This window comes from Squalius cephalus, assembly GCF_949319135.1.
Source record: "Squalius cephalus genome assembly, chromosome: 8".
In the NCBI taxonomy this organism is placed as follows: domain Eukaryota; kingdom Metazoa; phylum Chordata; class Actinopteri; order Cypriniformes; family Leuciscidae; genus Squalius; species Squalius cephalus.
In genome coordinates this window covers 28530460-28544269 of record NC_137129.1, presented here as the reverse complement: position 1 = coordinate 28544269, position 13810 = coordinate 28530460, and the positions used below count along the sequence as shown (strand labels likewise).

Sequence of the window (13810 nt, the reverse complement as noted above, 5' to 3'; positions counted from 1 at the left end):
TTCATAAACACAAAATGTGACAGTGTCGTATTCAGTTTAGAATTTAATTAGTCATGTGTCCAGATGTTTGTACATATTAAATGTACTGAATTGTACTTTTCTTTCAGGGTTCCAAAGGAAGGTTCCCTTTCGTTCGGGAACTCCTACGTCTCGTCGGAGGAGTTTCCAACGAATTGGGATCACGCTAGGGAGACCAATTGCCTTCGAGTGAATTAAAACGAGCCAATGAACATTGGCATGCAAGATTTGCATTCCGCGGCCCGCCTACCAGTGCGGGTATAAAGGCGGAAGCAAGCGCATACACAAACGCTTTCCGACCGGTTGTGCCCTCTGAGTGAATGAGCTCAACGAGTCTGCTGTTTCAAGACCTCTCTGTGTTGGTGTTACGGCGCTGCAGTGATCTTCGCAATCTCCCGGATATCAACTGTCACTTCACGCGATCTGCTTCTTTCAAAGAGCTTTTGTCACAGCTGGTATCTGGTTGAGTGCACACAGTGGGCTTGCAGTTTCCCCGCTGTGTTGCCGCGTTGATCCCTGCGTGCTTCAGCACACTAAGAGAGCGTTTTCTGAAAGAGCAACACGAGTGAAGATCGCGTCCTTTTCAGGATGACGTTTCACCCGTGTGTTTCTGGATGCGGTCGTTTCCTGTCCTCATTTGACGGCCACAATCACTGTTTCACATGCCTGGGAGAACTAATAAGCGTGTTGAGACTGCGTTCGTGGGTGGTTCATGTTCTCTCATGAGAGCATGACCACGTCGGCACGTTGTTCGTCTCTCCTTTCTCGTAAAGGCTTGAGCCGCTCAGCGTGCCGTGTGCCGTCGAGCTGCCGGCTGACAGCGCAGGTTGTCACGGCAACCCAGCGCACGTCGTTCGGCGCTCTAGATGCGCGGTCGAGACTCGTGTGCCTCAACGAGGTGGAGTCCCTTTGCTTATTCCCCGATCTAGTTTCTCTTCTGGTGTTCCAGAAAAGGGCTACTTTGGCTAATAGCATTGGTGATGTGAGGATTACAGTGAGTGTACCACTCACTCCTCTAGCGCATCGCAAACTTGCTGAGACTGCGTTCGTGGGTGGTTTATGCTCTCTCATGAGAGCGTGACCACGTTGGCACATTGTTCGTCTTGCCTTTTTCATGAAGGCTTGAGCGCTCAGCGTGCCGTGTGTCAGCGATGGCCACGTTCACTGTCTTGCATGCCCGGCAGCTTCGGATGGCATTCTGGTCCTTCTCATGAGGGACCAAGCATTTAATTTGGGGCTCCAGGGGAGGATCAGATGTCGATCGCTACATCGGAGAGAGGGCTGTTATACTCTGGAAATGAAGTTGATGCTGAGTTCCCACTATAATGGTGTGTGTACTCATGCTGAATCAGATTCAGACTTGACAGCCACACTTTCCCGGGCTACTCTGGGGGCGCTGTGCGACGCCCAAATGCCTTGCCCGTGCCTGCCCGGATGTGTGAGAAACTTTGGCAGTATGGAAGCATTTTGGTGCCAATATGGCAGCCAAACATGCCAAAATCTGCAGAAAAGTTTTTCCTCTCTCACTACCCTTGGTGGTTAGGCGGCTTTGTTAATTGCAGACCGCCTCAGTGCACAGGGGTAGTTCTGAGTCGAGGAGCTGCGCATAGTGACTGACAGTGATTAAGTCACAGCGCTGGCCCTTGGTCAGACGATGTCCACACTGGTGGTCCAGAAGCGCCTCAAAAAAAAAAATCAGCCCCCTCAGAGTTCGTCTACCCCCCCCAGCAAGAGAGAGGGAAGCAACCCTGAGATGGGCGACCCAGAGGATGTGACATCTGCTCTTCAGGAGTGCGTGTCGGCACCACTCCTTCCCCCGGAGGAGGGCCGGGTGGAGAATCTTGTTTCTGTTCCGCCGCTTGTCAACCAGTCAACGGTACCCAAAATTTCAATACAAGAGCCGGGTCACACACGGTCGAGACTGGCAGTCAAGGACGACGCTCAATTGCCTCGCTACTCCCAGTCTCCCCATCCAAGAGGGCCAGAATGACAGTGTGCGCCGCCACGTTGCCTCGCTGCTCTCATTCCCCTCGCCCCAGCGCTCAGATGGCAGTGACGCCGCTACGGCTTTGTCACTTTCGTCTCCCATTGGGCAAGGAGGTGTGGAAACCAGGACTCTCGTCTCTCGATCGGGCAAGTTCGGGGGTCTTCCCGGCGGGAAGAACACCAACCGACGAATAGGTTCCACTTCAACGCATAGAGGCGCCTCGTAGAGGGGGCTCTAGCGGAAGTGATGGTGTCTACCACAGCCTGTGGTAGGCCACCTAGAACCTCCGCGTCCCGTCCAGGGACCAGACATGGAGTTTCCAGAGGTCTGGACGCGGGTGCCATAGAGTGCCCCGTCTCTGAGAGAGAAGGTCTTTTCTCAGAGGAATCGGCCAAGGAGGGGCTGTCGCGAGGCGCTGGGTGGGGCCAGAACCATGGTGTTTGTTTAAGGATCCCAATTCGTTGGAAACTCCTCCGACGAGACGTTTTTTAATTCATAAAACATAGAAAAAAACGTCTCGGTTACGTATGGTAACCCTCGTTCCCTGAGTAGGGAACGGAGACGTCTCGTTCCGTCGCCATGCTGCTGTACCTTCGCGGAGGACTGGACACCGTTTGGCTCCTCAGCGAAAAGCGTTTGTGTATGCGCTTGCTTCCGCCTTTATACCCACACTGGTAGGCGGGCCGCGGAATGCAAATCTTGCATGCCAATGTTCATTGGCTCGTTTAATTCACTCGAAGGCAATTGGTCTCCCTAGTGTGATCCCAATTTGTTGGAAACTCCTCCGACGAGACGTCTCCGTTCCCTACTCAGGGAACGAGGGTTACCATACGTAACCGAGACGTTTTTTTCTATGTTTTATGAATTAAAAGAAGAAATTCACCGAATAGCTGGCATTCTGGAACCTGGAAAGTCTACAATGACTATAAAGACATTGGATTCAGAGAGTGCCCTAAACCTCTTTGAAGACCACATCAAAGATCATGAAAAGAAGTTGATCTGTGTAAGTTTCAAATATGACAGAATTTGTGTATATTAATATATTTTTATATATATATATATATATATATATATGTATGTATGTATGTACAGTGAGGAAAATAAGTATTTGAACACCCTGCTATTTTGCAAGTTCTCCCATTTGGAAATCATGGAGGGGTCTGAAATTGTCATCGTAGGTGCATGTCCACTGTGAGAGACATAATCTAAAAAAAAAAAATCCAGAAATCACAATATATGATTTTTTAACTATTTATTTGTATGATACAGCTGCAAATAAGTATTTGAACACCTGTCTATCAGCTAGAATTCTGACCCTCAAAGACCTGTTAGGGTGTACTCACACTAGGCACGGTTGCCATGAACCGGGCCCGAGTACGATTGTCCCCCCTTCCCCACTCCCCCTCTGGCCTGCACTCACATAGGGTTTCAGCATTCGTGCCGGAGCACGCTTACGTCATTATGGTGCGACGGTTTCGGGATAAACAGGAAGAGCGGCGCTCTCACTGAACACAATGGAGTCCATCGCTCTGTTTACTTTGTGGATAATTTTGAGTCGTTTGGTCCACGGTGGTCTACAGCCCTCTCACAGCCTGTTGTTAAACAGATCTATCGCCTTTGTGGCACGAAAATTTTCACGTAATCGTGCTGCTCGTATGAGGAGGTTTGCAAGGTACCAGCTGAAGTGCAGCAAGGACTTTGCAGCTTTGATTACGGACTACAGTTCGTCACGCGTCCTGTTCCAGCACGATTAGCGCTCACACTGCATGCGAACCGCGCCCGAGTCCAACTGAACCGTGCTCTGGCCCACCTCTTCCAAGCGGGCCAGGGCCGGCTAATCGAGCCACGCCCGGGCACGGTTCGGAGCACTCACACTAGTCAAACGAACCGCGCTTTGGTGGTCAAACGCACTCGAGCACGGTTCAAACTGGCTAGTGTGAGTACACCCTTAGTCTGCCTTTAAAATGTCCACCTCCACTCCATTTATTATCCTAAATTAGATGCACCTGTTTGAGGTCGTTAGCTGCATAAATACACCTGTCCACCCCATACAATCAGTAAGAATCCAACTACTAACATGGCCAAGACCAAAGAGCTGTCCAAAGACACTAGAGACAAAATTGTACACCTCCACAAGGCTGGAAAGGGCTACGGGGAAATTGCCAAGCAGCTTGAAAATGGAAGAAGCTAAACATGACTGTCAATCTCCTTCGGACTGGGGCTCCATGCAAGATCTCACCTCGTGGGGTCTCAATGATCCTAAGAAAAGTGAGAAATCAGCCCAGAACTACATGGGAGGAGCTGGTCAATGACCTGAAAAGAGCTGGGACCACCGTTTCCAAGTTTCCAAGGTTACTGTTGGTAATACACTAAGACGTCATGGTTTGAAATCATGCATGGCACGGAAGTTTCCCCTGCTTAAACCAGCACATGTCAAGGCCTGTCTTAAGTTTGCCAATGACCATTTGGATGATCCAGAGGAGTCATGGGAGTAAGTCATGTGGTCAGATGAGACCAAAATAGAACTTTTTGGTCATAATTCCACTAAATGTGTTTGGAGGATGAAGAATGATGAGTACCATCCCAAGAACACCATCCCTACTGTGAAGCATGGGGTGGTAGCATCATGCTTTGGGGGTGTTTTTCTGCACATGGGACAGGGCGACTGCACTGTATTATGGAGAGGATGACCGGGGCCATGTATTGCGAGATTTTGGGGAACAACCTCCTTCCCTCAGTTAGAGCATTGAAGATGGGTCGAGGTTGGGTCTTCCAACATGACAATGACCCGAAGCACACAGCCAGGATAACCAAGGAGTGGCTCTGTAAGAAGCATATCAAGGTTCTGACTGATCTAGAGAAGATCTGTGTGGAGGAGTGGGCCAAAATCCCTCCTGCAGTGTGTGCAAACCTGGTGAAAAACTACAGGAAACGTTTGACCTCTGTAATTGCAAACAAAGGCTACTGTACCAAATATTAACATTGATTTTCTCAGGTGTTCAAATACTTATTTGCAGCTGTATCATACAAATAAATAGTTAAAAAATCATACATTGTGATTTCTGGATTTTTTTTTTTAGATTATGTCTCTCACAGTGGACATGCACCTATGATGACAATTTCAGACCCCTCCATGATTTCTAAGTGGGAGAACTTGCAAAATAGCAGGGTGTTCAAATACTTATTTTCCTCACTGTATATGTATATATATATATATATATATATATATATATATATATATATATATATATATATATATATATATATAAATAAAACAACACACACCAAGAGAGCGATAATGTTCCTAATGTTGTTTTGGGAGTCCTCAACAACAGTTTTACATGCATGCAATGACAAAAAACACTTTTGTTGTCGTATAATATGCATTTATTTTTTACCTGATTTGCTCACCGACTCCCAAATGATTCGTTCAACGACTCATTTTTCCAAACCCCTCCTTTGCGTGACGCTAATCTGCGGTGATTGGTCAGATGACCCAGTCAGTTGTGATCAGTATAACGTTACTCTGTGCAGAAAAAGTTTGCTTTTGTGTCGCACTTCAGAACACAGCAGGCTTGTTCGACTTCATGCAGCTTGCATGTTTATTCGAACACCTTTAGTTCCTCTAAAGCTCACAAATCCGTTTTTTATAACAGTAAACACTCTTTTCATGTAGTTGCGATGTTATATTGTGTCATGTTTATCAAATTAAAACTGATTAAAAAACGTAGACTCCACTTCATTGATAGTAGCTTATGATGAACTTTATTCTTGTTCAAACAGACGCTGTATGAAGCAATATATAAAGTAGCCTATTGAATGAAAATGTCTCTGAAACATCTGTGTATTATTAGGCAAATATTGCATTTATTTCACTTCAGCTGTGGTAAAGTATACAAACACCACGTGAGCGGTCGCTACGGGAACCAGAAAGTGTCCGACTTCACGTCTCCGTTTGCAGCTCCTCCCCGCCTGCACACGGCTGCTCTCGCCGATCGGTTACATCCATAAACAGTATATAAACGGTTACATCCAGCCGCAGCCGATGTCGAACACAACACACCTAGCGTCTCGTCGCCATGATGTTTTCAAGTTTTCCCTGGCCTTGGAGCGCAATAAGTGGGCGTATCGTATTCAAATAACTTGACAAGTTGACGTCATCTAGTCAGAGAAAAAGCTTCGGTCTTCTAACGATTCATAAAAATGACTCAGAGTCGACTCTTACTTTTGAAAGACAATAACTTTATATACGGTGCACTTTCATATTTCAAACTTTGCAGGATGTTTTTGTTCACTTAGATCTCGTTACACACTACATGAAAGGTAAATTTCAAAATTCCATAATAGGTGCCCTTTAAAATATCATGTTACATTATTTCGATTGTGGTGTCACATTTAGGTCCAGCAACTGTCCAGAGTTGGTGGGTCTTCAGTAAGAGACTGTGTGAACAAAGTCTTGAACAGGTATGTATTTACCTTGCATTGTTTGTGTGTATTGTTGCATAATATTTCAGGAAAACATGTGATTCCCACCATAATAAACCCAGCAATTTTTATTACTTGAAATCAGGATTTAACCTGTCACACACCACTTGTTCAGAAGTTGGAATGTCCGTACTGGCTCAGACAGTCACCCAGACTGAAAACAAGAAATAAAAACACAATTTCAGTGTAAGCCATGAATAACTTATTTATCTAGCCAACAAAACCTGTGGATGTGGAAGTGTGTTTTAACATTGCATGCAATTGCCATGCTGCACATTACTGTTAATTGTTAACCTTATTTTGTTTTTTAGGTGAATTAATCTTGAGTAATTTCTTTCACAGAATGATGTCAAATTCATTGATGACCAGATTCAATATGAGGGGTGGTGGCCAACTGGAAAAGAAGCCTTTCAAAGGCACACCTTTATATTATGTTATTCAAGGTAATTTTGGCCTTATGACATTCAAAAAAATCTCTTGTTCCATTTGTTATTTATGTAATTTAAATCGGTACCCTTTGTCTATTCAGGGGACATTCTCTGAAAGACCACCTTAATCAGAAATGTCATGTTCACTTTCACAAAGTTACACACCTAGTTAAGGGTCTTTTTCAAGGGCACTTCAGTGGTATTTAAGTGTGCGGGGACAAATGCAGGTTTTTCACTAATCTAGCACGCATTTAATCTTTTATTGACATTATTATACCGTTTTTTTTTTTTTATACATACATACATACATACATGTTCATTTACCTTTTTCTAACTTTTCATTCATGAAACGGGTGCAAAACCTTGTTCCATTTTTTTTTTTTTTTTTAGTTGTAGGACCATAAAACATTTTGAATATATTGAAAATTGAATGTAATTTTTTTTCTACTTTTTGTTTTGTTTATTATTATTATTATTATTATAATTATTATTATAATATTCTCTTCCCTCAGATGCTGTGAAGAGGTGGAGCCCAAATGCAACCGACTCGGAAATTGATGCCGCTATGGCGTAACACCTTAAAGGGGTCATATAATGGTACATGCACTTTTACAAGTTGATTGTACTGAAATGTGTATTGGCAGTGCCTTTACACAACCATCATAAAAGGATAAAAATCTATCCAGTGTTTTTTTTTTAAATCTTCTTATGTTTTCCCCTGTCTCAAATCAAGCCGTTCGATTTTGTGACGTCACAAAATCGACGCCCCTCCCATGATTGTTGATTGACAGCAGCGTTTCAACACAGACCCGCCCTCGCTCGTCAATCATAGTCCGCGCGGACCGGCGCGGTCATTGTTGATACGCTGAGCACTGTTTATGAGCAGAATGGCGTCTAAGCGATTGTGGTGTTCTGTTTTTGGGTGTAATAAGGAACACAGCCGAACCGCTGAAGACGCAGTGGCTGAGTTTTGTTTTCGAAGGGAATATTCCCCACGATCAACATCAATGCTTTCATGTTTGCGCAAATCATTTTGCTAAGAAGCTGCTCCTGAAAAAAGGATTGGTACTAACTATTCGTGTTCCTGCTGCACCTCCAGAAGAAGAAGTGAGTGTAACGTTTTATTAACCTTTATATTAATATTTATATTATCTTTGCAAATCGCTAGCACGCTTCACGATGAATGCGGCTGTTTATACTCAGGGTACATTACGGCATGTTTTCTATGTACGACGTTCTCAATATAATTCATAATCCCACGTTTATAATGAACAACGCGTTATGGTTATTGTGTTATTATTACAAACGGTGTACGCAAAGAACAGAGGGGCGGGGTGAGCAAAGCTCATTATCATTTATAGACACATGCACTTAAACGGCGTGCTGAAAACATAGCTGTTTTTGACCAGGTAAAATGAGTGTTTTCTTACAATTCTAATGAGAATTTTAATTAAAGTATATTACAAACTTTTAATTTAGACCCTAAAGAATCATATTAGCTTGTACAAAAATGGCATTATATGACCCCTTTAAACATGCTCCAGGAAGAGCTGAGGGTGGTGGTTACAAAAAATAACTTGTTTCACTCTTTCACATGTTAATGTGATCGTTCACCCAAAAGTGAAAATTCAGTAATTCTCGCCTCAAGTTGTTCCAAACCTGGATATTTCTTTGTTCTGCTGTAGCCTACACAAAGGGAGATATTTGGATTAACGTTTGTAACCAGTCAAAAATGTAATATGTACAATAAAATGTTAAGCTAAATCAGAACTGTTCTTTTTGCTTAAGTCCACAAATAATGTGTTATTGGAATGGCCTGCCTTTCTCAATTACAGCAGCAGCAGAGTCTTTAGCCAATTAAAAAAAAAAAAAAAAAGTTAAGACATCTTTTTCGTCTGCACCTGACCAACTGAAACTTGTTACAGCTCTTGTTGCCTATATGTTGCCCTCCTTTCGGACTGATTGATTTAAGTCGTTTTTAATAAAAACGTCTGCTAAATGATCACATGTAAATGGTTTGATCTACACGTGATTAAAACGTGTTACGATTTTGGACCTTTTTAGAACCTTTGTCAAGTTTAGATGTGTAAACGTCAAGACATAGATCACCTTTCACGATTTAACACAATGGGTGTATGATTATTTTATATGCAGGCTTATATATAGCCTATAATTATGCAGAAACGCATCTTATAAACATCCAGAAGAAGACTAATTCTGAGGTCCAGGGACGTGCAGAAAAGACGTGGAATTAACGGCCAGATGACGTCAAAGACGTTGGTTCAACTTTCATTTCATTTTCTATTTTTCAACCACAACGGGATGTGTCAGATGGACGTCTTTTCAACGGTCATTAAACGTCAAAATGTTTGCTGGGATTAGACTTTATTTTACAACAAAGCTGAGCATCTCCTGCAGGAGATCACTCCAGCTCAGTGGCCAGCTTCTTACATATACAGTACCAGTCAAAAGTTTGGAAACATTACTATTTTTAATGTTTTTGAAAGAAGTCTCTTATGCTCATCAAGCCTGCAGTTAAAAAAAAAACAAAAAAAAAAAAAACAGTAATATTATGAAATATTATTAAAATTTAAAATAATGGTTCTCTTTTTTAATATATTTTAAAATGTAATTTATTTTTGTGATGCAAAGCTGAATTTTCATCAGCAAGAACTCCAGTCTTTGGTGTCTTATGATCCTTCAGAAATCATTCAGTACAATGAGTAGGTCCTGACACGTTTTTTCTAACTCCAATTGAGTTCAGGCAGCATTAAAGTTCAGAAGTCTATATAACTATCCGTATAGGAACTATAGGAACTATCCATAACGTTAGTATGCTGATTGGCCGAACGCAAGCAAAACAGCAGCACTAGCCATTTTTAAAAAGGCTGTGTAAACACACAGATTATAGTGTATATATTTTCTCCAGAAACAAACTTTACGAACATGTAAAACAGTGATAGAGGGGCCTCTTAACCTTTATGCTGAGGAGAAAATCCAACGCAACTTTGAGGGGACCAAGTGAAACATGATTATGTATTTTTGCTCAGCTAGCAAAACTGGACATCAACCACACAGCATACGCTAATACCTTTTCATATACTGTCTACTTTCTATGTAGTATAGACAGTATAGTCTACTATCTATACTGTCTATGCCATCCAAGATGGTGGCGCAGGTGTTTTCACGTTTGTCTGCGTAGTTTACCTGTGTCTGTATCTGTGTTTTATAAGCTTAACGGGTTACCTGATTCGGAATAAATTTCATCCTGGGTCTCAGAACTGTGCTAACAACTTTGTGATGGTAAACAGTAAACAATAACATAGCCTACTCTATAACAACAAAACGAGCTGGTCTGACTCCATCAACAACCTGCGGCTCGCTTATGTGCTGAGGACACTCTGGGATCTGGTGATGGATTATTTGCTTTTTCCCAGATTATTCTCCCAAATTCTGTAACTATGCTGTTTCCTGATACCGGTGGCTTTATATCAATCCACATGGCTTCGTCAGTCTTTTCTGACTGTTCTACTGAGACCCTGCACAAGTATGAACCTCTCAGTTGGGCAGAAATACAGCAGTTCGACAAGATCAGCAGGCTTATGTATTATTCTACTCCTGTTCCTATCAGGTAACATCCATCCCAACCCAGGCCCAGAACTGATTGAGCTTTTGAGCCCTGACGATTTGAAAGATAGTAGTGGCTTGTGTTTCATTCATGTCAATGTGCGCAGCCTGATTAATAAAATCGATGCTATTCATCTGTGGGCTAAACTGACAGAAAGTGACCTAATCGTCCTGTCAGAGACATGACTCAAACCTTCAATCACAAACAATATGACTAACATCGAAGGGTATAATCTCTTTAGGACGGATCATGCGGGTAATGGAGGGGGAGTAGCCATATATGCTAAGGCGTCGTTGGAATGTTGTTCCATTGAAACAATAACAAAGGCCAAATTCTTAGAATTATGTGCCATCAAATTAAATCTTCCCAATGGCGCTTTTCTGACTGTGGTAGGATGCTACCGCCCACATTTGGCTGCAGCTGGAGCAACTGCCCTACTGTCTGACTTTTCACATAAACTGTCCAACGAGTATATTGTCCTAGGAGACCTGAACTGGGACTGGCTATCGACTTCATCAGCGTTAAGAGACCTATGTGATGTGTTACATTTGACGCAACTAGTACAGTCACCTACATGTCTAAATCCAAAACGAATGGACAAGTCTACATTAACTGACGTCATTCTGACTAATGCTCCACATAAGTACTCAGCTGCTGGAGTTTTCTGTAATAATGTCAGTGATCACTGTATGGTTTTCTGTGTTAGAAATTGCAAATTGACTAAAACCAAGCCACGGTTTATTTTTAAACGAAATTACAAATGTTTTAATGAACAAGCTTTCCTTCATGAAATATATCAGAGTGATTTAAGAACTTAGAACTTAGTTTGTGATATGGATGATGTTGAGCTGGCCTGGAATTATTTTAAAAAGACCTCCATAGTTGACAAACATGCCCCTATTAGATACAGAGTGAGGGGCAGAGATAATCTTTGGTTTAATGAATCTATTGCAACAGCTATTAGAGAACGGAATGAAGCATGGATCAAAGCAAAAAGAAAAAAAAAAATAATGATAAATGTTGGTTAAATTATTGAGCTGGTAAGTTCCGCCCATCCGTAAAACCCCAAGTGGACCTCTAGGTTGAAAAATCGTCAATGCACGTGAATGTGAGAAAAAAAATATTTTCTGGTCCCGTTTGAATTGTGCCATGAATGTGAACATATGTTGTCTGTGAATTTTTTATATAATTTTTCATGTTACGAGTTTGACAGTATATTGTATGATTCTTTGGCTAGCAGTTGTGGAAAAGACATAACGAGAAAGACTACATGTCGCCTATGTGACGTCACCCCATAACACATTTCCCTCCACTTGTCAAATCACGGTGCTAATGCTGCGATAATCTATGGAGACAGATCGAGATGCCTGTGTGTTTTGTACCCAAAATGTCACCATTCAAACCAAATGGGCTGTTCGTTCTTCAGATTCCCGTCTGAAAGCAGCGAAGAGTTGTAGTCCACCAAGTGCTCTCACACAAAGTCTAACCGCATCAAACTTCTACCCGCTAAATTGTAGCATTCTTCACACAAAAAAATTATATAGCAAATTCACAGACAACATATGTTCACATTCATGGCACAATTCAAACGGGACCAGAAAATAATTCTTTTCTCACATTCACTTGCATTGACGATTTTTCAACCTAGAGGTCCAGTGGGGTTTTACGGATGGGCGGGACTTACCAGCTCTATAGGGTATTAATGCTGCCTTCATGTGCTATGGAAAAGATGATATTTTCCACTTGTGAACTGGTATTTACCAGTGTGTTGTGTTCAAGTGCTTTTGTTGTCGTAATGTAGTACCCGCAAGGTCTGTGTCAGTAGAGTATCTTTTTTATCTTTACAAAAAAAAAAAAAAAAAAAAGTAAATGTGGTGCTTTCTGATGATTAAAACATAATTAATAATTAAAAAAAAAAAAAAAAACGACATAAAATGATTAAATATGAACCAAGGAAATTGCGGCGAAGTTGAAAATTGAGTGTTAATGCATTATATTACAATTGTTAATGACACAACATTGTATAGGCTACAAAAACTATCTGCTAACAGTATTCACGACTCATGCGTTGCTCCCCACCATTTTGAAAAGGTCAAAGGTTATCTCATCTCGGCAACTCGTGCATCAAAATATTCTACGAGCTGCCCAGTGGAAAATACTACATGAGGGGGTGTTCATGTGCATTTTCCACGTCGGCTTTTGGTGTTTACCATAATTACCATAGCACGTGAAGGCACCATTAGAAACAAATGCACAAGACTAATAAAAAGTACAAAAAGTGAACATTATCTGAATTTAATAAATGAAAACCTTAATGACCCCAAAACATTTTGGAAAGCAATTAAATCTTCTTCGGGTGATGTGCCACCTCCCACTATCCCAGAAGTTATAATAGCAAGCCAAGGTGAAGTAAGGGGTAAACAAAATATAGTAGATACTTTCAACAAGCACTTTATTAATGCAGGGATAGCTACTCAGACAACACTCCCAGCCAATTGGGATTTTTTTTTTTAATTGCTAATACAACCTTTTTACACCACAGACTGAACAAAATTAAGCATTTCTTGTTAATTGGTTGAACTAAATCTAACAGCTGACAGCAATTCAACCTAATTCATATGTGAGACAGTCTAAAGAAGGATGGCCAAAACCAGTGATATCAAGTTCTTGTCATATTTTATTACCATTTTCTAAACTTATAGCGCATGTGATAATGTGAGAAATGTTGAAGGTGTCTGAATAAATTTTGGTTTGACTGTAAATAAAGGTGACATTAATACTTAAGCATTCCTCTATACTATAATTTACTATATTCACATCCTGTCCTCTGTACATTTATTGTACATTGTACTCTGTACATTTATTACATGTCTTGCTTTTAAGTAGGCTAGCCTAATTTGCCTGTTTTATTCCCTGCCATTCAATTCTGAATTATTTGAATATTATTCTAAATATTTAAATGCATTGTATAAAAGATAAAATAAATAAAATATGTTTTGGAGTAAAACAGTAGAGGCATTTATTTAAGTATTACGAAAGGAAGCATATAGCCTGTCTTGCGTGGACGTGGCATGTGTCGGCAAGCACTTACTGGAATAAATGAGAGAGAGAGAGAGAGAGAGAGAGAGAGAGAGAGAGAGAGAGAGAGAGAGAGAGAGAGAGAGAGAGAGAGATGCGTATTAATTCAATAGGCTTCGGTTATTCAAAGTGATTAACAATAGGGAATTCAGTATTGTTGATAGTTTACATACACATTTTCGGTTA

General features: G+C 41.4%; 2 protein-coding genes across 2 annotated transcripts in view; one reads left to right on the top strand and one right to left on the bottom strand.

The window, feature by feature from the left end:
* Window positions 1-8750, top strand: part of LOC307163117 (uncharacterized protein) — a 45254-nt gene extending 36504 nt beyond the window's left edge. Inside the window, exons 2-5 of the mRNA XM_079879000.1 lie at window positions 2878-3008; window positions 6405-6469; window positions 6833-6933; window positions 7431-8750. Of these exons, the coding sequence (XP_079735126.1) occupies window positions 2878-3008; window positions 6405-6469; window positions 6833-6933; window positions 7431-7492 (359 nt within the window). The 3' untranslated portion in view covers window positions 7493-8750. The remainder of the gene's footprint in view (window positions 1-2877; window positions 3009-6404; window positions 6470-6832; window positions 6934-7430) is intronic.
* The window catches only part of p3h4 (prolyl 3-hydroxylase family member 4 (inactive)), a 50678-nt gene that overhangs the window by 36078 nt on the left and 790 nt on the right, over window positions 1-13810 (bottom strand). The window lies entirely within an intron of this gene.